The 26607-nt window shown below is 39.7% G+C and overlaps 1 protein-coding gene across 2 annotated transcripts; it reads right to left on the reverse strand.

Moving 5' to 3' along the window:
* Positions 1–378: 378 nt before the first annotated feature.
* si:ch211-159i8.4 (matrix-remodeling-associated protein 5) lies at positions 379–26135 on the reverse strand. 2 transcript variants are annotated; one of them, XM_063875777.1, is made up of 18 exons: positions 26035–26135; positions 19362–19487; positions 18118–18254; positions 14023–14152; positions 12380–12618; positions 11977–12128; positions 7521–10652; positions 7126–7385; positions 6759–6951; positions 6439–6639; positions 5772–6290; positions 5493–5664; positions 4351–4617; positions 4113–4239; positions 3801–3881; positions 3334–3505; positions 2359–3114; positions 379–1850 (listed from the first exon to the last, which is right to left on the reverse strand). In XM_063875777.1, exons 2-18 carry the CDS (start codon positions 19446–19448, stop codon positions 1297–1299), a joined length of 7179 nt encoding a protein of 2392 aa, XP_063731847.1. In that variant the 5' UTR covers positions 19449–19487; positions 26035–26135; the 3' UTR covers positions 379–1296. The 2 variants fall into 2 exon arrangements, with proteins under 2 accessions (XP_063731847.1, XP_063731846.1); XM_063875776.1 differs by having other exon boundaries at positions 2359–3505.
* Positions 26136–26607: the final 472 nt, after the last annotated feature.

Raw genomic sequence — 26607 nt, forward strand, 5'->3', positions numbered from 1 at the left:
CATAATTGGATGCATGAATCAATGTATTATGTATACAAAAAATCAAATCTCCTTTTAAAATCTCACATGTACGGTATAGCCCGAAACCCCTCAGAAACAGACACCACAGTTCTTAGAAGTAGAAAAAACTTCATGGATATACTTTTGATTCATTAAAGAATAAAATTCCTCGATTTTGGTGATACTTTGTATCCCTTACCCTTATTCTTCGTTTGGGTCCTCCCCGCAACGTGGCATTTTTGTCCAATGTTAAATGCTGGTCTGAGCAGCTGGGCCTCAAGAAAGCTCGATGGAAATTGGGAATAGGCCTTCTCATCATGAATATTTGTATTGGCAATGTCTTGTAGTGTTTTGACACAGAAATGAGGCCGACAAAACTAAATACCAGTATGTTTTAATATTTAGTAATAATAATTCTCATAATTTATATACATACATATTTTTCATTATGTTCACCTTCGGTTTGTACCGGTGTCCGTAAACTGGTAATAGTTATTGTAAACTCTCCAGTTAGATATTATGAGCTATATCTTTCCCACCATTTTAAACATGATTAAATGACATTGGTACATACAGTAATTTTGTTTCGCTGAAACAAGCTATAGAGCATCAGTATTTGTATCCTCATACAAAAAAATCGATGCTTACTCAATTTTTATAAAATATGACACTTTATAAATATAGGAAAATAATTTGGGAATTATACACTTCACTACTCATTACTGCTTCTTGACCAATTGTAAAGTATTATTGAATAAATGCATGACAATTTGTTATTGAGTTCACAGGGAAAAGAACGTTGGTTGTTTGCTAAAGCATTTTTGTCCTGAAAACTGAAATCACTGTAGATTTGAATTCTACCAGCACATATTAATAATCATAAGGGGTACACATTACATTTAGATATATCAATACCAAGAGAGAAGAGTCTCAATCTATCTCAGTTGCAGTACCAGCATTGTCAAAATAAAGTGTACTGTGAGGTAAACATTTACATATTATAATGTCATATAAGGAATGTGAAATTACATCTAGGCCAGAATGCCAAAGCTTGAGCAGTGAGTTAATAATACACTTTGAGAAGTAAAAATGCATTACAAGGTCCAAAATGTAGAATAAAAAGACATCTGCATATTTTACAAGAAAACAACTTCAGTTAAAATGACATCAGTCCACAACCTTTGCAAGGGTCCTCAAGTTTTGAGTCTCTCTTCATCTTTGTTATTTAGGATATTCAAATCCTCTTGAAGTCTTAATTCTGCTGTCACATTTTCCCAATAAAATAACTACTGTCACTCAGACCACTTGTAGGTAAGTAGATTTAAAGTCTGTTCCAAGTGCGTTTTTAGCGTTGCATTTGTAAATGCCAGAGTTCATGAGCATAGGGTCCTGTATGACCAAACTGCCCTCCTCAGACATGTAAATCCCTCCCTGCACTGCAAACCGGTTATGTGGAGCCAGAGTTGTGCGTCCTGGCAACGTCCATGAAATATCCGGCTTGGGAATACCAGACGCAATACAGTTTAACTTCACTGGGGATCCCCGGTTGACTCTTGTGATTGAGGTCAGCGTATTGGTGACACGTGGTGGGAAAACCATAACAGCCACAGGGTAGGATAGCGTTGACGAACCAAAAGAGTTGAAAGCTTTACAGGTGTATGTTCCTCTGTCAAAGGTGGCAACATGCCTGAGTTGGAGGGTACCATTGGTAAGAAGAGATACCCGGCCAACTGTTTGAGGTTTGTCCAAAACAAGACCATTAGGGAGGGTCCATGTGATGGTTGCCTGCGGCCAGCCATCCACAGTGCATGGTAGGTTGAGATTTAGACCGAAAGTAATCTTCATCCCACCTGAAAAAGTTTAATTATAACAGTTGGTTAATATCCTGCCAGAATTGATTGATAAAAACAAAAGAACAATACAACATGAACAGATTTCCAATCACTTCTTCATATGCTTTCAGGGAGTTTTCAAACCTGTATTGATTAATATCATTTAATTGGAACGATTTCTGTGTGCACATCTGAAAACACAAATTATCCTTGTGAGGTCCAAAACAACGGCACCAAGGAGCCTTTAAAGGAAGTGATCTCCTTTTTGTTTGTGATCAGAATTTGGGAGGAAGGAACCCTTCTTTGGACTTTATTGATTTAACCCAAGACACATTGTTAAATGTTCTCATGTGACTGTGACTTTGAGTGATGCGTTTTGGTTAATCTCTTTGTAAAAAGGAATCAAACAAGTTACCAACCCTTCCAGTGATTTTATCCAGAGCAACCATACTCTTGGATTAAAAAACACCTTTAGTCTATGGACCAAGCTAAGAAGTATCCTTAATTTAAGATAAAAAATACATACCTGGGTGTCCCCTGATCGTTGGCTTTCTTCCCGCCTCCAGCGCATAACGTTTCTCTGCTTGTCCTGCCACATTTTTTGCCAGGCACCGATACACTCCCTTATCACTTGCAACGGGATGAGAGATCTGTAAAGTTCCATTACCTAGATGATGTGTCAACCGTTGTAGTTTAACACCAGGGGCTAACATTGTCCCGTTGGGTAGAACCCATGCAAATTCAGGGTATGGCTTGCCACGAGCAGGACATTCCAGGAAGAACGCCCCTGTGTCTTGCTTTATTGGTAAGATTTCAATATTGGGAAAAGCAAAACTTGGTTTCTCTGCTATTGATGCCACATCTAATTCAACCAAAAGTGAGGCTTCACCCAGATTGTTTTTAGCAAGACATGTGTACCTTCCTTCATCTGCTTTCCTCACTCCTCTCAGCTCCAAGCTCCCGTTCCGGTGGACTTGGAAGCGACCACCTAGGTACGGTGTTGGGAGTGAATGGCCATAAGGAGTTACCCATGATACTCTTGGTTCAGGTTTCCCTTCCACTGTGCAATCAAGGTGAGTGGTTTGGTAAGAAACTGCCAACACTTTTGTAGTGCTCCTCCCTTTCATGCCATTGATAAAGGGTTCCTGGAGTTCGACTTCAAGTTTCATGTTTTTAACATCGTCACCGGCAGAATTGCGTGCAACACATGCATATTTGCCTTCGTCTGCCAGTATTACTTTTTTCACCACTAACGTCCCGTCATCTGTGATTTGATATCTTTCTGATGACATAGATATCACAACATTTCTTGGTGAGATCCACATGATTTTTGGTGTAGGTTCACCAGTTGCTTGACAACTAAATTTAGCTGATTCTCTTAACTTTACTGTAACCAGTGATTGGGATTTCAACCCAATTTTTGGGGCATTTGGTCCCACCTTCACGCTAACTTTTCTTTCGTCCTTGCCTAGTTTATTCTTGGCATAACAGGTATAGTCACCTTCATCTCTCTTGCCCATTTGCTGGAGAAGTAAAGTTCCATTGCCAAAAATAACATAGCGGCGGTTGCGATGTCCGCTGTCATCCGATTGAAGGGCATTGTTAATTAAAGTTCCATCTGGAAGGCTCCATGTAACTTCTGGATCAGGGAGGCCTGTTGCAACACAGTCCACCTAAAAAAAAAGCAGAAAAGGTTTAATGTTTAACTGTTAAATCTTTGCTGTACGTTTGTAAGGTTGATTCAAAATTGTTTTTGAATGTAAGAAATGTATGCCATGCATATAAGGTGGCCCTTAAAGAAACAACTAAGACACTTTATGTAAATGAGACCATTGTCTTATCATAACATCAAATGTATTTGCACAAATTATAAGATGTACAAAAGCAAAAATAATACATTATAAAACACAGGTCCTGGACCTGGACTATCCTACTTTATAAGAATTTGATCTAGTGTCCAAAATCCACCTGGAAATTCTCTCCAAAGGTGACCCTGGTCTGTGCAGTCCTCACATGTTCAATTTTGGGAGGGGTCATAATCACCTCCACCTGGTGAATGAAATGCATTGGGAAATACAAGCAAATACATTGAAAAAATCTGTGAAAACTTGCTTGTGAAATATAAATAGAACATTAGACATTAAAATCCTATTAATAACCCTGGGGACAGACCACAACTTTGGTGCTTATAGGTAGTTGTAAAGACATGGTAGATGTCTTTTCAACAGTGACTTATTGAATCATTAATGAAGCACTGACCAAAAACCTTCTTGTTCATACCTGGAACAGCTCCACATCCTCCCCATTGGGCCGCTGAAAGACACACAGATAATTTCCACCATCCAGTTCTGTTAGCTGAAGTATCCTCAGTGTCCCATTACGGAACACTTTAATTGGTCTCTCTGGACTGCAGGCAGATGGGGAAGAAAATAAAGGTTGGATAAAAGCAGTCAGTGAAGTTATATGGAAACAATAACCAATGAACTGATTATGCAACACATTTGCATAAATAAGTTACCTGTATCGGTGTTCCATTATGGTTTTGGAGGGAAGCTGCCAATAGGTCCCTCTTGTTGATCCGGTAGACTCTGGACAGTGGAGGTAGACAGCAGAACCGTACATAGCCGAGACGGAGTGCTGCCGGGAAGGCACACCATGTCGTTGGGTTGTTGGAGGGTTGGGAAGAGGAGAAGGCTGGCGTGAGAAGGAGGGGGGATCGGACCTCACCTCTAGCTGGATCATTCTTTTGGCTATGCCAACAGCATTAGATGCCAAACACTCGTAGCTGTGGAAGGTTTTACAGCACACTGGTAAAAGCTCAGATCAACAGTCAGAGAAGAACATTTGAAATGTCTTGAAAACCTTGGCTAAAACTTGTAATAAGAAAAATTCATGAAAATCCATTGATAATTGTCAAGACTAAACATTAAAAAGGTAAACCTTGTGGTAGCGCTATTGAAAGACTTCAAAGGGGATCACTAAGATGGGATATATTTCCTAGGGACTATGATAGTCTATACAAAATGTAATGGCTTCCGATCCAACACTTCAGTCTGGACCAATGTTGATTACCAACTGACTCAAATTGCCAGTTGCAAATGTTAGCATGGTTAAAAATAATATCACAACAGTAACAAATGATAGCTTCCTGCCTGTAAGCTTTCATTCCAATTGATCTTATTGGCATGTTTCTCCCGTGTATCATTGTTAAATTAGCATACTTAAAATGATTTCATTTATTATGTTAATGTTTGCTAAATATATCAGTTCAGAGAAGGTCACCAATGTTGCTTAAAACAAATCAGTGATACTTGACATTACAGTAAGCTAGTTAGCAAAGAAAGTGTGCAATGCATGTCATCATCTGTATAAGGTGCATAGCATTGCAGTGTTTGCAGTTTGAACACCTATTTACATCCCTAACATTGCTTGGGGTAGAGGATATTTGAACACTTTTAATGCCGTTAGTTAGACAACCTCTGCTTGAATTAAAGTCTTTTGTAATTGAATTGATGGCACACACAAATTCACTTTGTCGTCTTTAGGACTGCATAAGTTGATTTGTCTTCACAGGGAAATTGTTAAAGACATTTTACTACTTAAGTGAACCGATGTGATAAAGCGAGGTGAGTCACATAAAAATAAGTGCACATCTCATACCTCCCAGCATCAGCTGGCGAAACATTCTTCATGTACAGTGTCCCATTTGGGAAGACAAACATCCTGCGTCCAAGATACTGTGTTGGCTTAATATGGACTCCAGCTGGCAGCATCCACTTCAGAGTAGGCACTGGTTCGCCCTTTACAGTGCAGTGGACAAACACACTCCTGCCTGGTAAAATGGGATTTTATTAGTTTCACAATGCAAACATTTCATTGTCTTTTATTAGTCATAAAATGCGGAAAACCTAATTTTATTGGAGATGTATAAGTTTGTACCTGGCTGAATGATCACAGTATCCATTCCTCCTTCGCTGATGCTTGGAGGTAGGGCTGCCACATGGAGATGGAAGGTGATTGTATCAGCACCTGCTGCATTGCTTGCAATACATTTATAATCACCTTTGCTGGAGAAATTCAGAGAATGAATTTGAAGAGTTCCGTTTTGAAGCAGAGACAGTGAAGAAAAGGGAGTGCTAACAGTCCCAATTTCACGTACAAACGTCCTGTCTGGAAGAATCCAGGAAATCTGGGCAGGTGGTTTTCCCGAAGCGAAGCAGTCAAGATTCACATTTTTCCCTAGGTAAACGGCTATCTCTGTGGACACCGGCTGCCTGATCTTTGGTGCCTCAGTCTGGACAGCTAGGGTGATGACCATGCGATCTGATCCTAAGCTGTTCTGGGCCGTGCAGAGGTACTGGCCTCTATCCTGAAGCTGGATGTTTCTTATAACAAAAGTTCCATTTTTGAAGACTTCAAACCGAGGACCATACTTGGTGTTGGCTGGGATGGTGGCACCTGAGAGAGAAACATAAGTGATTAAGACAAAATTGACAGGGAGCTTTTTAAATTACGAATCAGGTTTTTCAGGACTGATTGTGCCACATTTGAAAATGTCAGTTTTTAAGTGTTCAGCAGTGACCATTTTTTACTCTTTCTCCAGTACCTGTAGAGACTTTGGTCCAGGCAATGTTGGGTTCAGGATTCCCGGTTGCTTTGCAGGACAGAAACACATCACTCTCAGCCAGTACTGACATGCTAGCTGTGGTTACTGTGGTGATACGGGGTTTCAGCCCACCACTTCCATGACCCAGAATCCATGGGAAAGGAGGCGCAGCTGTGGGCCGTCGAGAGTTAAACCGACCTGCTTCAAAGACACATTTAAAAACAAAATAATCTGTTATCACATTACCCAAAGATATCAAATATACTGCTCATTTTATTTAAAAAAGACGTTGCCTATATATTTTTCAATGGTGCAAATACCTCCAACAGGCCATATACCTCCATACAGTACTCCAGGAGTGGTTGTATGGTAAGGACGAGGGGTTGGACTGAAACCATAGAATGATGATGATGATGAAGATTTAGCTGGGTTCAAAGGTTGCTGCTTGTGATAGCTAGTGCGAGGTATGGGTGTCACCATCCTCCCCAGCTGTATGATTCGATCGAGCTGCGCCTGAAAACAAAAAAAATGAAGTTAATATTTATTTAAACGTTATGCTATTACCCATTTTGAAAATATATGTCATCTCAAGTTCACTCATTTTCTGTTTTCAACAGACTGAGGAACATTTAAATGCAGATACAATTATATTCTGTACACCCACAACACCACCCATCATCATCATACTTGTCTGTATCTGTTCCTCAGCCTTGACAGAAACAGTTGATCTCTGTTTTGTGTCCTTCCATCCACATCATGATTGTGTTGATGATGATGTGACAGATGAGGATTAGCGAGTGTAACTCTGGAGTTTCCTGTTGTTCCAAAAACTGTGGGTGTGGGCTTCGCTGTTTCAGCTGTGATCTCTGGACGGTTGGTAACAAAGGGAATTTGAGCCCACGGATGGGGGAAAAACCAGGGTCGTTGTGTTGGCACAATTTGTGACCCTGAACCCACAAAAAGACATATTGATCAAATGTCTAACAACACAACCTCTCAAAATGTGATTTAAAAATCATAAAATTAAAATATGAAATGTGCAAACAGTGTTAAATAAATCATACCACAGCAGCTGCATTTACCTTGCTTTGGATAGGGAAATGGCCCTTGACCACGCCAGGAAGGATAGTAGGGATTTTGATGGTGGTGATAATGGGTTGAAGGCCAGCGGGAGGTAGGGGGGACTCTGGGAAGCTGGGAATGTCTGCCTGGGTTTACTTCCCCTTGTCCTCCAGTATGTCTGTCTTTGTTTGTGTGTGTCCTGGAGGTAGTAGTTTGCGTTCCTCCCTGTTTGTTCTGATGGAGCCAGGGGTGAACTGGCTCCATTATTGGGAAATGGTGGAGCCCAGGCTTCCTATTTGGCTGAGCTACCTCTTTATCCTCTTTTTGTATAACTTCTTCTCTTGTTCTGTCTCTGGTTGATTGTGATGTTATAACCTTGGAAGATGAAGTTCTTGTTTCGGTTGGTGTATTTTCTTCCGGTAAAGGTTTAGGGTTAGGTCTTGGTCTAGTTTGCGAGGTGATCTGAATACTACCCCTCTGGGAAACCCACTCCTTTTCAGATTTGTCTTTGTCTTTCTCAATACCTTCAGAGTCTAGTTTCTTTTTTCCTTGTCCTACTGTTGCTGAAATTTCCTTCCTGGCCTTCTCTCGATTAAGCTCCTTATCATCACTGCCCTTTTCTTCAGTCTGAGTTCTGATTTTCTGTCTCTCAGATTCTTGGAGATTTACAATATTGTCCTCCGTTTCTTCAACAGCCCGTTGAGTTGGATGAGGCTTCCTATTAAGCTTTGGAGTAACAATTGTCTCTGGATTAGGCGGAAAGCTATCTGTACCCTTTTGTATAGCTGGTAGTAATGTGGTACGTTCAACATAATGAGTGGTATGAGGTATTTCAGTGTTTAAATCTTCCTTGGCATCAAAAATACTACTTTCTTTGTCATTATATTCATAGTAATCCCCTTCATCTTCTTCTGTTTGATATTCAGCAGATAGGGTTTCTTGGTTTTCCACTGTGGTTGGAACAGGTGTGGTTGTCCCTGCAGTACTAGTAATAGTGGTAGTAGTAGTGGTGGTAGTAGTGGTGGTTGTTGTTGTTGGTGTTGTTGTTAGTGTGGTGGTTGTTGTCGGGGGAACTGTGGTTTGGGGCTTGTTTGTTGGATGGTAAAAGGGGTGTCCGTGGGGACGTACTCTCCGGATAGGGGGTTTTCTACGTCTATAAGGAGGCCTTCTCCTGTTTGACTGACCAGGAACAACGTGGTTCCTTCTCCCCTCCCCAGAATGCTTGTTTTCAGACTCATCGACTGACTGAGGTGTTCCAACAGCAGGAGGGTTTGTGACAGCTTCTGATTTTTCTGTGATTGCACCAACAGGGTGTGGGGTTGGTTCTCTATAACTGGGTGGCAGTTGTGGTAAAACCTCAGGCAAACTTTCGGATGTTTCATCATTTTCTCCTTTCTTCTCTATATAATAGCTTTCCGTCTTAGCATTTGTGTTGATGGGGGAATGTGTTATCTTTATCTTACCATCAGGAGGGGTGGTAGCAATCTTTTTAGCAGTTGTTGTAGTTGGTTTGAACGGACTTGTTTGGACAGTTTCCGTGCTTGGCTCTGGTAGCGACGGCTCTGTAGGAAGGGCAACACTTGGTTTAGCATTAGCTTTAGCCAGTATTTCCGCCCAACGATTTGGATCTAGTTCCTTTACAGATTTATTGGGTTTTCTCTTTGAATCTTTAATTCTTATCCTTTTTGACAGCCCGTTAGGATTCCTTTGCTGTGGTCCTACCTTCTTAGGTAACTGTGTAGCATATGGACGTATAATTTCCTGGTAATCTCTCCCCGAACCTTCTACCTCTTCCAAGCCAACTGGCAACACTTTCTGCTCTTTTGGAGTTTTTACTTTAGATTTTTCAGAGGCTTTTACTCCTTTGACCTCCACCATGTGTGATAGCATGTCAACCCCATACAGATTTGAGGTCAAGCATGTATATTCCCCTGCATCTTCAGGTGTCAACCTCCTTACCACCAAAGTCCCATTTTCCTTTACTTCTGTTCGTTTTGTCTGCTGCGTGGGTAGAAGAATTTGGTTTTTGGGTAAGTACCACATAGTTTGACTGGGCAGGACTGAGGTCACCTCACAAGGAAGGGTAAAAGATTGACCTTTTTCAACTACAATCTTCTGACCATTAAAAGCAGTGGGGCTGAGCAAGAGTTCTTTAATGGTGAGCCTCAAAGGCATCACGTCTACACCAGCTTTGGTTCTGACCATACAGTGGTAAAGTCCTGAGTCAGACTGTGTGGCATTTAAAATCACAAGTTCTCCTCTTTCCGAAACTTCCATTTTATCAGTTGCATCTTCTTTAACGGACAAATCTGGAAGGATCCACTCCAACTTCATCTCTGGATCCGATGTGATGACATTGCACTCCAAGTGAACCTTTGTACCCTCAAGAGCAATTTTTACCCGCCCAGCTGTCCCTCTGCGAATTAGAGCCCAGGACACAGCAAGGTCATTCTCATCTATTGACCCTCTATGGCTGTTGATGTTCTTGGTTATAACTGTTGTGAAATCCATCACCAATTTCTTGGTTGTTGTCTGCTGTCTGTTAAGCCTCAAAGTCACTCTGGGTTGAAGCAGCCAGAAGGGTTCTGCTACCAAATACCCTTTCAATTCTGTAAAATACGGGGAATTTTCATTTACAGCTTGCACATATTGATAGGTTACTCTGCTTGCATTTCCTCTTAGCTGACCTCTCTCCAAGATAGCAGGGCTTTCATAGTAATATGCAACCAATTGCCATAGATTTTGCAATGTCTCTCGATCAATCTCACACTCAAGGACAGTCACCAGTGACACATTGACTGATAACTCCCCAGGTAGTTGTGGATTTACTGTCCAAGACATGGGTGAACTCTCTCCAGGCTGTCGCACATCACATGCCACATGAGCACTGTTTCCATGGCTGTCAGAGAGAACCAACGTCAGATGTCCTAAAGGCTTCTCAAAGTCTCGTATGTAGGGGATGTCGGGCTCTGCTTCAGATTCAGCCCACACAGGATTGTCCCATTGTTTAAGGGCAGAGCGAAGAGCTGGTCGTTCACAGATAAGCTTCTCTGGGGTCAGTTCCAGCAAAGATGTCTCATTCAGGGGTTGAGGAGAAGAGCACTGAGGACAAATCTCACTGGTGCCACGTTCTTTCTTGCACTTTATTACACCTGGGAGAAAGAAGCAGAGAAAAGAGGAGAGGGCAAGATGATAAAAACAATGCGAACAGGAATACAGAGTAAGGGAACATTTTAGGAATTACGATGGATTGGAAATAAGGAAAGAGTGGGTACAGGAGAAATGTAGATACAATTGTATCTCTTCATGGGTTTGACTTCAGTAAAAGTGCATGCAGACGCTAATACATTTCTGGAAGTAACAACCCCTCTATTTTCAGATTAAGCAGGCCATGAACACAATGATGTATAATAAACTGTTCTGTTGATACAAACAGAACGCTTATGGGACTTCTTAAAAGAAACATAAAAACGTAACAATGCAACGAAAAAAAGAAACAAAGAAAATGCCGAATGAAAAACTTTGATCAGAACGATGAGAACAAAAAGCTATAAACCGTTTTTGTAACTGTGCCCTTCACATGTAGAGCAGAAGCTTGATGTCTCACGTGCAATAATGTCTGCCAGTACTTAATTTTCTATTTCTACTCAATATTATATTTCTGAAGCACAGAGACATTGTTTTTGTGTGCACATGTTCTTAATATAGAAATAAGTTACAACCAGTTATTAAGTTGTCTGTCTTGCCCCTTAATAATTTAACATTTACACTAGGGTTCAAATTAAGGTTAAAATAGTTTGATAATGCTATTTGTCTTTACATGGTGCTCAGTAGTTTTTAACGTCTGGAAGGTTTAAAAGTAACTGTTTTGCTAATTAATCATATTAACTTAAAAGTGATAATAAATCAGTTTATGTTAACAAACTTGCTTCCTCATTCGGTGAGGTCACTTAAAATGTTATAACAAAGCTTACTTTAATATGTAATTTAAAATGGGTTAGAAAAAAAAAACGTTTCTGTTTTGGTTCAATCTCTGTTTTTTCAGTCACAGTAGTTTTGGGTGACAAACCACTGATATACTACCTACCCAGCATTTAACAACAAGCTCACTAAAATAGCAACACATTGGGGAAAATAGTGTCACATTTAACTTTTGTAGACTCACATGTTTGATTCAGGAGTTGGTGGAGACTATAACTGAGCTCAAAGGGGAATTCATATCGAGAGGACACAAACAAAGTCCACATACTTTTATAATGAGATTATATGCTAATGTTGTGTTTTCAGCTTGTTGTTCTTGTTCCAGGGTCCTAGAAAATCATTAATTACACCGGTGACAATTTTGATTGTCAATCTACAAGCCTACAATTTCTGTTTAGTCATTTGTCTTCCAGTTTTACAAACCTTCAGGCACCACAGAAATAAAGGAGTAAGAAATAGTGTTCTAGCAAAGAAACTGTATTGAAGCATCCTTACCATCATGTGTGGAGCTCCATTCCACCAACCACTGTAGCTGGCAGTCGCACGTCCAGGGATTGCCATGTATGGAGAGGAGCTCAAGCCTTGGAGCTGTCTTTAGTACTTCGGCAGGGAGCTGCTCCAACAGATTATCTGACAGGTGTAAGTGTCTGAGACAAAAAAAATAATTGATGTTCTTTACTTTTTGGTCCACGGGGTGACACTGGGATGGAAGAACGCAGGGAAACATACAGTCGTATCCATAAGGTAAAAGGTACAGTAAGATACATCTTTAAACTATGAGCAATTTGGGGAATCTAAGGATCTTCTTGTTAAGAACATCCAAACTGAAGTATGTGATGCCTCAAATGTTCAACTAGAATACATATAAATAGAAATATCCAGGCATTTTATTTCTTACTTGAGTCCTGAGGTCCAAAAGCTTCCTAGTATTGACACTGTTATGAAGGTATGAGGATGGATCTCTTTGAGAAGGTTCCCCTCCAGCTGCAGGAGTTTTAGGGATGTCAGGCCAGAGAAGGAGTATGGCTCTATGAAGTCAATGAGGTTGTGGTCCAGGTGGAGACGGATCAAACCAACAAGGCCCTCAAACATACCAGGGCTCACTGATTTTAGCTTGTTGTAACTCAACTTCATGATCTGTGGGGAAAAATGGTTAGTTCTGTGACTAAGCATCTATTGAGCGGGCAGTGTACTCGACTCATTTAAGTCCACGTTAGGCAAGCAGGCTATTAGCTTGGTTAAATCCACCAACTCCTTATAAGAAATATTTGTAAGTTTGAGCTTGATTTTATTTGGGTGTCTTTTGACAAAGGTAGTGAACACCCGTCTCCTGTAAGCTAGTTTTGTGTAAAACGACTGCCCAGGCAATCAATAAGCAACAAAGTGACTTTAAGATGCTAATACATGAGAAGAGCTACAAAGAAAACAATTCTTTCTCAATGGGATTGGAAGCATTACAACCCTTTGCTACTGATAACGTGATTGTGATTTCTTTTTTTAGGTGCACTCGGTGAGATTTTCAAATGTTTTTTTTACCTCACATTTCTATTCAAATTCCATTGAAATGTACCTGTGGAGAAGGTGAGGGTGAACGGACGGATAGGGTCAACTAAAAACATGGAACACATGGAGACTGGTGTTCATGTCCCATGTGAAACCAAAAGTCATTGTTAACGTGACAAACATACTTATTTCAAGCTAATCATGTTTTTTTCTGAAGCTAACCGAGTAGTTCTTGAAGTGTTTTATACAGGCCTGTCAGTCTGTTTTGAATTTGGATTCTGATTGGATCCATCTGGACCCAACAAGTCTCAATGCATTTTTATTCAAGCAATCAAAGCGCAACTAATTATTGGCTTTGATGTGGCTTAGGTAAAGGGAAATTAAGTTTGGCTATGCTTGGACATATAGAGTATACTGTGGTGTTAGCCAGCCCCAGCTTGGTTCATTACTTTTACATATGCTCTTGCTACATAGAGCTCAAGACATGGTTTAGAGCCAGATATGGAGAAAGTAACATATGCAAACACTCAAGTGAGCTTGAAACAAACCCAAGAGACCACATCAACCACCATAAGTATTTTAGTACTCTGGTTGACTTGGATATTTTGGAAAAATTAGAGCTCAACAGGATGGAAGAGATACCACAGGTACTTGGCAGATAAAGTCCAATAAGTAATTGGAATCAGTTTATAATGCTGATTGAGGATGACGTTTGATAATTCAGTCTGCAGGTGCACTGCTCCAAGGTCCAATTGGGTTGATGAATTCATAGGTTGTTTTGGAAACGTAATCTTTACAAAAATGAACTAGATAAGAACCAGACGTCTGTCTAGTTTTGAAAACACATTTGAGAAGTTAAGAACTTCTACTCTGGTTAAAATACCGGGATAAACACACACACACACACACACACACACACACACACACACACACACACACACACACACACACACACACACACACACACACACACACACACACACACACACACATACACACACACACACACACACACACACACACACTCACACACTCTACCTGTAGTGATCTAAGGCTGTAAAATGCCCCAGGGTTGACTGTGTTGATGTCGTTGCCATGCAACATGAGCATTTCCAGTTGCCGTAGTGACCTGAATTCTGACCCCTCCACCTCCGTCAGGCTGTTATACCTGTTGGAAAGAGAAAATAAACAGGGACAGTTAAAAGGATCAAAGAGTTACAAAGGGTCATAAAGTGGGTCAGAGGGAAAGGAAACTAAATTAGTTAACAGTCGATGCTTGCATGTGTGTCTGGGGAATTTGACCTTTCAAATGACGCATGGGTAGCCGGAAAGAATTGATGGAAAGAGGGATCCAAGAGAGACATCAGTCAACCTTTGACCCACAGTGATTTCATCATTCAGAGGAAGCACACACACAGATTAGGAATTACCATACTGTATCACCAATATCGACACAGACCCAGGAAGGTTAGACCATATTTGTATCTTCTTGTACAGAACAGTATGGGTCTATGTGCAAAGGGGCCCAGGTTAATAATGATTTCAGCAATCTTCAGGTTTCAGCACATTGCAGCAGACATCTGACGCACAGTCAAACTGATGCCAAATACAGTATATTGAAATGTATATCCCAGAGCCAAACACATAGCATGTTTCCTGTTGGCAGGTACAGACTGGATTTGATAGATTTCAGTGTTTAAATAGTAAGCATTGCCTTCCAATAACAGGATTTGGCACAGCACATTGTTTTAACACACACTACTATCACGTATTGAGTTCCTCAACTGTAAAACTCAAAGCATTCCCAGGGTGCAGTTATCCCAACCCAATTCAACACATATGGGATATTCTGCGTGTTTCCACTACCATCAATAAAACAGGCAGCTCACAATATATCAACCATTGTTCACTTTTTCCCAGAGTGTGTTCCAGTACCATGATGCACATATTGTTTATAGAAGTTTCCCTGTGGTGAACTGAACTTTGAACCCTGACATTACTGGTGCTTTGCTCTTATATGAATGACAAAAGATGTTGCATTCCTTCAATTTACAGGAGTTACAAGCACTCGCAGATTACATTTCATGGCAAACCTACACTTGTCTTATAGTCCCATTAAAGACAGATAGTACTATTTGTTGTGTTGTCAATAGCTTTGCCTTGCAAGACACTCATAATCCACTTAATTGTCAACACGGCTGAACTCAATTTGAATCACTCTTTTCTGGTTTTTCATTGACAAAGTTGTGGATTGCACCTATTATTTGTACCAAATGAAAAAACAAATAAAAAAGAAGGACCTGGCACCAAAAGTGAGTCCAGCATCACTATGCAGTGGGAATGAGACATGGTTTGCATTGGTGGTTTTAACCGATAAAGAAACCTGGCTATTTTCTTTTTTTCATCCAGCAGTAGTAGAGGCTCAGACACTTTAGTGGCTTAGTGGTTTTCGGCAGCAAATGTCTGTGTCCTTTGCATATGTTGGCAGTCTCAATGCGTTTAATCGTACACGTGGGGTAATGACTCACATTTTCGGATAATCTCTCCTGGAAGGCCCTCATGGTGCTCCATTCAATGGTACATGGAAAAGGTTTCAGAAGTATTTGGGTAAAAAGTAAGTGAAGACAGCTTCACCATTCTACTTCTTTAGCTCTACACACCTGGCCAATTACTTTGCAAATTGGGCCTGTTTATTTGAGTTTTTTCCCAAGAAGTTACAAAAAATGTTGACCAGTTCAGCTGTGATGAAGGGGGGGGGGGTTCTGAAGCTGTTAAACGAGCACAACAAGGGTTTACTGTAGTTTAAGCCATACCAATGCTTTAAGTGTACAACTGTACCTTCACTTTATTGTTTTCAGTTCAGTTGCACTTTTGTACGTAAACTGTTAGTTTAACTTTTTTCAGCAGCACCTAATTCGAAAGAACACAACCCTGCAAACAAAAATAACACACATAGCCAAAGAAAGAAAATGGCTATTAAAGATTCAATGCATCATTACTGTCTAATGGCAGAACCCTTTAGCCCCATTGTCACTAGACCAATGTGCCACTCAATAAACAATTGGCAGTGTTCTTGAATAAAAGGAAGGACGGCTGCATTTATTAGAGCAGTTTACTTTGAATTTAAACTGCAAACTAAAGGAAAACAGGCTATATCTACAATTCCGCACATGTCTGGTGGGAACATATACCAAAAGTTTAGCATTAGAGACTCAATCCCACTGATCTGCACCCCAGTTAGAAGTGAGGTCTAGTGTTTAGTCGAGTCTGTTAGACCCCTAAAGGTTTGGTCCCGTTCCAAACGTCTGATGTGCTGAAGTGTCTTTAAGAAATTCTTTGTGTTCACATTATAACAGAACCTGCCTTCTACCCAACACAAGAACAACCATCAGGAATCAATAGGGAATCAGAAATAGAGTATACAAGAGTGCAACATCAAACAGTTCTCTGCAGTAAAATCCAGATGTGGGTAAAAACATTCTTTTACCAAACAAAAACTACATTTTTATTATTTTAGTATAGTATACAGTAAAGTCTATTGTTTGATGCAGTAGTTGGTTTCCTGTGCTGCAGTAGGACAATGACAGTTAGGGGTACTTGGATTAACTTCACATACTATACATAATGTGAAGTTAATGACAACATAGAAAGAAACAAGGTGATGATGAAGCTAGAGTAGAAAGACTGATATGGCATAAAAAAGGTTGCAAGCTTGAAATTGACCCCTTGATATTGTGGTAATGTGCCATGCATTGAAACCACTTGGCTACTAAGGAGCTCCAACAAACATGCCCTTTATTTGATTCCTTGTGCTTTTTTGCCCCGGTGTTTTGGTGTTTTGAACAGGTGAAAAGAATGGCACTGACTGTATATCCATTATTCTTATATATGAAGTATATTTTATGACACCCCCATGCACACTGATTCAAACTCATCCGTTGAAGACATCTGAAGCTGCCATACTTACATACTTACGTACTGTCCATTTTTGTACCTTATTGAATTTTAAATGGTAAACTGATAACATATCCCATGGGTCTGTGTATTGGTGTACTATGTTTCCACCCTGCCATATGTCTTTACAGTGGTTAGGAATATATTACCTTATTTTAACCTGAAGGGGGTGATGTAATTTAATATTAATATAATGCTTCCTGTTGCCAAACCCTTTCTAATAGCAGTGTAATGCTGGCTGTATAAAACAGTATATTTGGTTCAAGACCAAGATTATCTGGAATTCGCTTGTAGCTCCCACGGTAGTGTTTCCTTAGTACAATGAGTTCATATGGAGACAGTTTACTTCCTGTGGGCTGCAGTTTGGCAAGGCATTGAAGCTCTTGTGCCCTATTGAATTGCTTCTTCTCATCACATCACAGCATTGTATCCTGTCATGAAGAGCCTGGGATCAAAAATGCAACACACCTGCAATGCAGTGATAGCTGAGTCCTGTATGCAAATGGAAAGGCTCCTGTGAACAATAGCATAGCTCTCACTGCTGCTTGCCAAGTGGTTTCCCATGTAAACATGAATTGTATGGAGAAAATTATTAGACAAAGCAGGTTGTTATACAAAACAGTGGCTTGGCTATTTCTCCACTGTGCTGGAGGGCAGTGAAAGCTCCGTCCACATGGAAGTGATTAGGAGATGTATCCCCTCCGGAGTGCGTTCAGAACCACATGTTGGTGCTAAGCCCTTATCTTTTCAGTTAGGAGCAGATGTGTTGAAATTAGATGCACAATAGACTACATGCTTATTATATCGAATGCTCTCTTTGATGTGAAGCTGGCATCTTTTGTTCTTAAGGAGGGCTGACAACCGATGGAAAGCAGCAATAGATGTTTCGTTATCCCATCCTCTAGGGCAAGGGAGTAATTCCTCTGTTAGATCCAAAGCATAAAAAAAGTTATGTTGACAACCAAAAAGCCCTTTCTCAGCATTTTGGTTAATAAGTTATTAGAGGCCATGTTGATCATTTGTCAGCCAAAGAAAACACTTCTCTGACAAATCACCTACTCCACATTCCACCCTACTTCCTGTAGAGTGTTTAGTTTTCTTCCCCCTGGGTTGCCATTGATGACATTGTCTCAAGGCTTATGTGTGCGCGTGTGTTCATGCATAGTGAGTCAGTCTTACCCGAGGTTGAGCCTCTCTGTGTCTTTAGGAAAGGTTTTAGGAATGGTGGTGAGGTGTCTGAACGTGCAGTGGACCTCTTTAACGCCCGGACAGCTGCAGCTACTTGGGCAGGGTGGGTTGGCATGTATGGGGGAGATCTACACAGAGGATCACAACAAAAGGAGATCAGATGGAGAAGTTTGGGAAATAAATAAAAGTGAGAAAATGTATGATAAATGAGGAGCAAAAAAGCAGTAAGCATTAGTGACAATATGTTCAGAAATTCAAAAGATAAGAGAAGGAAAAGCAGAAAGATGAGTTCAGACCTGTGTAGACACTGGAGTTTGGGATGAAATCAATACTAGCAGATGGAATCAACCGAGGGATTATATAATGAAACAAACTAGGTTTATCGACATTGTGCCGTCCTGTGCCCAATACCATCAAGATACATTCAAGATTTGCTCAAAACCTTGTGTACTATAATACTGTATCCATTGTTATGGTGTGCTTTACACCATCCTTCAGCCTGAGAACTTTAGCTACATTTCACCCATAAGAGATTTTCTGTATTAAATGATTTACCGTACGTTAATTTAAACTGTTGTAGAAAATGGATGACAAACTAATCAACAAACTGAAAGAAGTCTTGAGGAATTGAAGTAAATGGGGGCAGAGTAAAAGGAATACTATTTCTTCAACACACGCATCTGGTTTTAACCGCCGTGGTGCACTACTTGTCTTTGAGAGTCTCCATTTTTCTAAATGGTAATATTTTATCATAAATGCATATACTGTATGTAGGAAGTAGAGCATATGTAGGACTGGATATATGAAAAACAGATGTTAGATTGAATTAACCTGGTCTCAAACCAAACCCCCATTTTGTTAAATTTATAAAAATGTTTACCTTTTTTGATTCTCTTCATTACCCGTGGGGGCATGGCAGAAAAACAATGTTTTCTTCAAGAGATTAAATTAAGACTTGAGTTATTGAAAGACAAATTATTATGTTGTGGGTAAGGAAATTCCTTTATCATTATCTGTAGCTTTTGATCAAAACTGATTATGAATCACCCAATGAATCCAGATCCACCGTGCAACAACATTTCCCAATGTCTTCACAGCAAGTTCAGCTCTGGAAGGCTGGCTATGTTTCGTAGATTGAATGTCACCCTCTAAGTTACCTTAATCAGTGAATATCTTCTGATTTAATCTAGTCAGAGGCTTATAAAAGATTGAGAACTTTTGTTATGAAGATTTACCGTCTGCCATAGCAGTGATGAGAAGAGAAGGGGAAACCACGCTGCAGCCGACCTGCAGAAGATGTTGGCGCACCACCACAGCGCCATGACTGGATGGCTTTGTGAGCGCTCACGTCATTAATACACCTGCAGGAGGGGATCAACAGATTTAGATGCACGGATTGATGTCAACAAAAACTAAACATTAGGAAAAAGATTCAGTACAAGGCTGCAATAGTGGATGTTATCTTGTATATGTGTATTTGATAAACTGTTTAGAATGACATTGCTATTTATCCATGTGAACAGATGATAAGGGTTCAGGAAGTGACCCTGTGAAAGGTCTATTGTTCTATTCCTTTTAATCATTGCATAATAAAATGGGGTTAGTCCCTCATTAACAAGATAATATTAATAATAATAATAATCAAACTTTATTTATGTGTATATAATTCCTGTCAAACAAACATTAAATCTGCAGCTGCTTATTCATACATATTCAGCTGAAGTTTAACCTTTGAAATGAAATATCTAAACTAAATAGATTTGGTTTTCAAGCTTCAGGCAGACATCATGAAAGAAAAAATGATCATGCCTTTAAAATGCAGAGCATTTGATAACCACTTTACACATGCCCAAGCCAGTACACCCGAAAAAAAGGAAAGAAATAGAAATAGAAAAAGAAAGAAGGTTCATGAGATTGCATTAGCAAGACTAAGAGAGAACGTGAGATCTGTGAGAACATACAGTATGTCCATGTAAGTTGACAACTGCAGCAGCTCTCCTAATACTAAAGTATTCACCCTTAGGGTTAATAACACACGTCTGAGAGGTTTGATCATTTAACGAAAACATGCTCGTCTTCACTAAACCTTTTCTTGTGGGACTCAGCAGAGTGTAAATCCTGACTCAAAGTCACACTCTTGTAGCTGAAACTTATATAATACAGAAGATTATGGAACCTAACCACTTAGCATTGGCAGATGTGGTTTGTTGCAGTGCCAGGTGGTTTGGCATTTACATACAACCACACACACACACACACACTAATACTTAACAGGAATGGGTGAAGGAAGATAAAGAGAACCAAACAACGCTCATACATATTTTGATGTCATTAGAGGCCAGTTTGGGGTTTCCTCTTTCCACTTCTTTCAGTGTTGTTTCCCCGCACAGGGAGGCTAATTTACCTTACAGCTGTGTGTGTGTGTGTGTGTGTGTGTGTGTGTGTGTGTGTGTGTGTGTGTGTGTGTGTGTGTGTGTGTGTGTGTGTGTATGTGTGTGTGTGTGTGTGTGTGTGTGTGTGTGTGTGTGTGTGTGTGTGTGTGTGTGTGTGTGTGTGTGTGTGTGTGTGTGTGTCATCAGCTTGGACTTCCTGATCTGAAAAATCCATCAGACTACATCAGGGGGTCAGTGGAGACAGCTCAGTTGAAATGATTGAATGATCCAACAGTAAGATCATATTCAGATTGTAACAAATGACAACTGGTGAATAAAATAAGAAATGTGGGCTCCCTCATAGCCTGCCAGGTACAGCTGGGGGCCCATTTACTGGGGCTTAGTCCCTGCTAAGGCAGACATAAGATCGAATGCTGTCCTTTATGTGTCATCCCCTTTGTCTCCCATTTCCAATATTGACAATCTCTCATGAAGGATAATCTGGCCCCAACAAAATCTTTAAAAACACGAAAGAAAACTAAAACCAATGTAATAATTTCAAAGGCAAGAAATTATTTACATCCACAAGTTCAATGCCAAGAACAGCTTAGCTTTGCAATATAACAATGTCAGTGGGAATGGCAATTAACACAATGGGAAAACCTTCAGTGTTATATATTACAAGAATGCTGACAGCTTTTTGAGGCTGTCAGGCTTTGTCAGGCTAATTGCGTATGTTGAATTGCCATCTTGGTTTAACTTGTATACTTTAAACTACTGGTGGACACATTCTTGTTTTAAGTAGAGGACTTAAATGAAGCTAGCATAGCTAACAACTAATTAAAGTTAACTTAATTTAAGATCAACTTAATAAATTGGATTTTTTTTCTTTGGGGCCATAAACCATATCTTGCACTCCTTTTAGCTCTGTTTTTGGTCTCTGCCAACTTTTAAACAAATGATGCTCCTAAAGTGCTCATTGCTAACAAAATGTTACTGCTGCAGTAATACTATTTACCCATAAACTAAAACAATGAGCTGAAAGACTCAGCATTTGTTTTATTTTTGGGTCTGTAAGTGGGAACGTTTACTGAATAACCACTGTCCTGATTTTCATGAAACTTGTTGAAAAGGTGTCTAATGGGCCAAGGAAGTACCCATTATATGTTGTCCTTCCTGTCTATGTTGATATAGTAATTGCAATTGTGCATTAAAAACCACTATGATAATAATAATGTATTGATCCACAGTGGAAAGTCTTCTCGTCTTGTGCCCTCAGAGGTCAGGCTCCACCACAGAACAGACACTTATTGTTGTGCTCAAAGTTCCCTCAGCAGTAGGGGGGATGCTTTGCGTCACAACAGCTCTTACGTGTGCCCCCTGTTCCCTAATTACTTTTCCATCGTGTGTCCAAAATCATAAAATCCCTTGGTTAACATCGTTAAAATGCCAGTTTCTGAGTTATTCTGAGATATTATGCTTAATGTTTATAATAAATATCCTATATTGTGTGTGCAAATTTGGTCATCCATTCAGTAATTTAAATGACGCTTTGAAGGGATTCTGGACTCCTTTTATTAGGTGTTACAAGCAGTTGTTCAGTGACCCTTACTTATATCATGTGTCAGGTAGGAGCTTCTCGAAGTTACAGAGCAATAAAGGTGTCCATTCAGTCCGTCTCAAGTGTCAAGTCGTCATGGTTATCACAGGTAAATGGTGTCTTTCAACTAGTTCTCAGCTCCTGCTCTCCTCTAATGGCTTTACCAGACCTCCTGTGTTAGCACTTAGATAACAGAGGACAGGAGAGGAAAAACGCAAAGGAAAGTATGTCACAGTAGGAGAGGACAGCAGAATGGAAAGATAAAATGGAGGAATAGAGATGAGAATAGAGAAAAGGTGTTCCTGTAGTGAAATCACTTAGAACCCTCCAAGACTCCGACCTGAAGAGATAAAGTGCTTCCGGTGAAGGAGCCAGAGCACCCCTGCTTATCAAAATCATATGGCCACAGCCACGTAGTGGTTTTCACCAAGTCCTGCCAAAATTCCCCCTTTAGTCCTTTGTTTCCTGATATTTGGTCTTTCTTTGCATCTTAAAATCATCCACCTCTTATGTGGTGTATTTTTTTATGCAAGGTTTGCATCACGTTGTCACGAAGGCCAAAAAAACATATTAAATAAAGAAGAAAACAGAAAGGGCTGTACTGCAACATAAAACGTTACACGGTAGGCCTACTATACTACACTGCAGTAGAGAACACAACAATTTCACCAATTATTAACTGGATTTTGATTGACATACCATGTATTGAATGAAAGCAGGATTTTTTGGAGCAAAAACCAAAAGAAGACAGATATCTTGGTAATAAAGATTAAAAGGTGAATTACGTATTTGATCTTAAATTATACTAAATATAACTGAAGTGGACTTTGGTTTGGATAAGCAACTTGCAATAGTCACATTAAAATCATTAACATAATTGAATAAATTAGCCATCCTATTATGGTAACATGACCAAGACAAGGTTGCTCCAAATACAACTTTTGCAAAATGGTCAAAGGGTTAGGATGAGGGTGAACGTCTGTGCACGATTATGGAGAAGTAGTATTGTAAATTATATTTTACACAGTTTGAACTTGAACCAAAAACAGAAAAAGATAGGGATTAGCAGAAAGAATAAAGGAGATGTGAAAAAAGTCAACATACAAAGATGTTTTCATTGTTATTAAATTCTAATATGTCTAAATGTAACACTTTTATCATTTAAGTTTGTACTTTGTGTTTTGATATGGCTTTCAAAACTGAACTTGACATTCAAGAGCATACCTAAATACTTCATTATACTAAAACTTTCTGGCAATTTTTGGTTAATTCCAATAAAACTAAGCTGTTGACAAAAAATATATTATCAACTTTTTCGTGACATGGTTATACAGAATTACTTAGCCACTAAGTCTCTTTAACTATGAGCGAACTGGCCACTAGTACAGCAACTCTCCCATGAGTGTATTTCACTGTCATCAGCATAGGTTTGGATTTAGACATTCTAACAAACCAATGAATGTATTCAGAAATAAACAGAAAATCAGCTGCCCCAGAGTTGAGCCTTGTGGCACTCCCATTGAGCATGATTTTATTGATGACATTTCATAATTTAAAAAACCCCACATTGTTAACCAGCAGATATAAAGTGTAGTATAAGGCCTCACCGAATACAGTTTACTAGCTGAAGGTTTGAATTGGGAAAACCTTTTTGATGATTTTATGTTTTAAATGCTTTATGCAAGTCAAGAAACTGTGCTCCAAACACACATCCTTTAATCAAAATAGTCTTGAACACTTCAAGAAGTTGCAATATGCAGGATAATTATTTTTAAATCTACATTGACCGAAGTTAATCAATTTCATCCCACTTCCTCCGAGCTTCCTATCTAACCAGAGAGATTTTAGGCGCCTTTTTTTTTAAGACCACACTAGAAAGGGACCACACTATAAAGTTGTTTGTTTGAAATGCTGTCACATGAGTAACAGAGCAAGACATCCTATATATCACAGCCTCAAATGCACAATTGGAACAATTATTACAGTGAGAAAAACATAACCATGTATTTTTGCTTTTTAGGCATCGCTAGCATGCAGCATGATAAGTCAATACTAACAACCAAACACAGTTTTGTTGTCTAAACTAAGTCCATCAAAACAGATCAAAAGCCCATCCAATGTCTTTAATACTTGGTGTATTCATCAAGAATGTCTGAGTCAGGGCAATTTATCTTCCTGTCAAAAGCATTAAAATAACTGGCAGCCAAGTCACAGCTGCTCTATTCCAGATAACACATGTCAAAAGAAGACTACGATATGATTTCCACATGTTTCCATGCAAGTCTTTTACATCATGTGCTACCCTTATACACAGTTTCAGAAATCTCTTCCAGCATAATTTGTTGAGTTTTGCTATCCAATATCCATCTCTAGAAAATACAGTATTTTTACTTAAAGACACACTATTATCCTTTTATGCTTTTTGGGGTTTCCCTTTCCTGTAGTGTTTTGTAAAGGTTTTTGTGCATGCAAAGGCAAAGCAGTCCAAACCAGAGGGATTTTTCTGACATCACTATGTAAAACTTGTGCTTCTAGCGGTCCAACACATTGTACGTGATAGGCTGAAGAGCAGGATATCTCTAAGCGGTTGACCAATCACAGCAAAATTGGCCAGCTAACCAATCAGAGCAGACTGGGCTCTGGTTTCAGACAGAGGGTGAAAAGAGGTGCTGCAGCACAGGCAGTATGAGATAAATAAAGAGCTTTTTGAGCATTAAAGCATGGAGACATGTAACAGTAGAGGAACAAAATACAAATATGAACCCGAAAGCAGAATATGTCCTCATTAAACATTTGACCTATTCATATTCTTTAAAAACTGCTGAGGGTGAATAGAGTCCACATTGGTTTTAAAAACATTTTTATCTATTGATGCAATGAAAGGTTTTCACTTTCACTGAATATATGAGGCGAGTCACAAAAACCTCTGACGGGGTGTTAATTAGTTGCTTAAATGTAATGGGCAGATTCCTTTGAGAATTCCTCTCCAAGTATTTGCTTTAAATCTCTCAAAGTTTTAGCATGGCTTTCTGCAGTGGCACGGAAAGACGCTCAGGTGGCTTCTCCTTAAATCTTAAAATAATTTGCACTGTCTGGTGTCTGTGGCTTGTTATTACTGAAATCTGGCACCCTTTAAATAAAAGCTGTGTGGAGCTAAAAAGTACTAAAGAGTATTTATACAGTGCGAAGTGTTACCATTATGACGGAAATGCACCTCACCAATGGACCTGATTATAGTAAACACACTCTCCAACAACAGGCTGTGATTGAAGAGAATTATGAGTCTTGCACACAGTATGTCAAGTTTAAATTATTGCAACTTTCAGATGCTCATGAACATAATCATACTGGGGGCCTTTTTGTAGAAGGTGGTGGGCTAAAAAAGGTTACACATAGGTCAAAAAGAAGCATCGTTCGAACAGTTTTCTACATTTTTCAGGGAATAAAGTTGCTCATTGGACTAAAGTAAACAGATGTTGGTCTTCTGCTTATCCCACTTAACACAAGTCAATAAACAGATGATTTAATGCGACACCAACCACATCCGTCAAAACATGACAAAGTCAGAATGAAATCAGTTCATCATCATCATTTCAGAGTGAGACAGCATTCCTCCGATGTTGGAAAGACCAATACGGCTCTAAAGCTGTCACTCCCCAACCTTTTGACACTCATTTTACAACCGCAAGTTATTTAACTGTCACTCTCAAATGAGGACAATAAGTCATCGGCTTCTGAAATGACTCTCGACCCATGCAAACTTTAGGGCTGCTGCTTAGGCATGTAAGATACATTTTAAATTAGAACCTTTAATGAAAAACAGAAATCTGCACAGAAAGTAACAAACCTCAACACAAACAACTGCCGCTGTTAAAGTGACAGTTACATCTGGGAACATTTAGCAACTTCTCATTATGAAAACCACAAGAGACTCACCTGGAAATAACTCCGGAAAGGGAAAGAATAAACAGTTGCAAAAAAGACCCCAAAACAAGTCCTTCTGTATACACTGCAGGCTGGAAAGTCAGAGTTTTACAAGAAAAACCAACTCAAAAAAAGTATCCAGTCGATGTTTTTTCTCCGTTTGGTGTTGGTGCTGACTTGTAAAGCCACCGAGTTTCCGAGGTCTGTGAACAGGAGAGCAGAAGAGGGGATGTAGCGCCTTCTGTGTGTGTGTGTGTGTGTGTGTGTGTGTGTGTGTGTGTGTGTGTGTGTGTGTGTGTGTGTGTGTGTGTGTGTGTGTGTGTGTGTGTGTGGGGATATGTTTGACCCTCTGTTGGTCCTTAAGGCATCTGGATTTCAGATTAACTTCTTTCCCTCTTTCTCGTCCTGTTCTGTAACTGTGCGGTCAGGAATGCTGCTTCTCCATCCCCTCCTACACCTTCGCTCCTTCCTTCACCTCCTCCATTCATCTCCTCTCCCGCCTTTACTCTCTGAGACTCCTCATTTCCATTTCACACAGACAATCCTGGTGGAAACATTATCAAGTTGCTTTCCTTTTTTTAAATT

Source organism: Eleginops maclovinus, chromosome 23 (genome assembly GCF_036324505.1).
Source record: "Eleginops maclovinus isolate JMC-PN-2008 ecotype Puerto Natales chromosome 23, JC_Emac_rtc_rv5, whole genome shotgun sequence".
NCBI lineage: Eukaryota > Metazoa > Chordata > Actinopteri > Perciformes > Eleginopidae > Eleginops > Eleginops maclovinus.

What these genes read in the sequence shown, in the direction of transcription:
- si:ch211-159i8.4 (XM_063875776.1), bottom strand. Translation starts at nt 19,448, where the DNA reads ATGGCGCTGTGGTGGTGCGCCAACATCTTCTGCAGGTCGGCTGCAGCG. An exon ending in CATCACTGCTATGGCAGACG is followed by an intron (nt 18,255 to 19,361) that starts GTAAATCTTCAT and finishes TCCTCTGTGTAG; the next exon opens with ATCTCCCCCATACATGCCAA. An exon ending in TGAGGAACAGATACAGACAA is followed by an intron (nt 6,952 to 7,125) that starts GTATGATGATGA and finishes TTTTGTTTTCAG; the next exon opens with GCGCAGCTCGATCGAATCAT.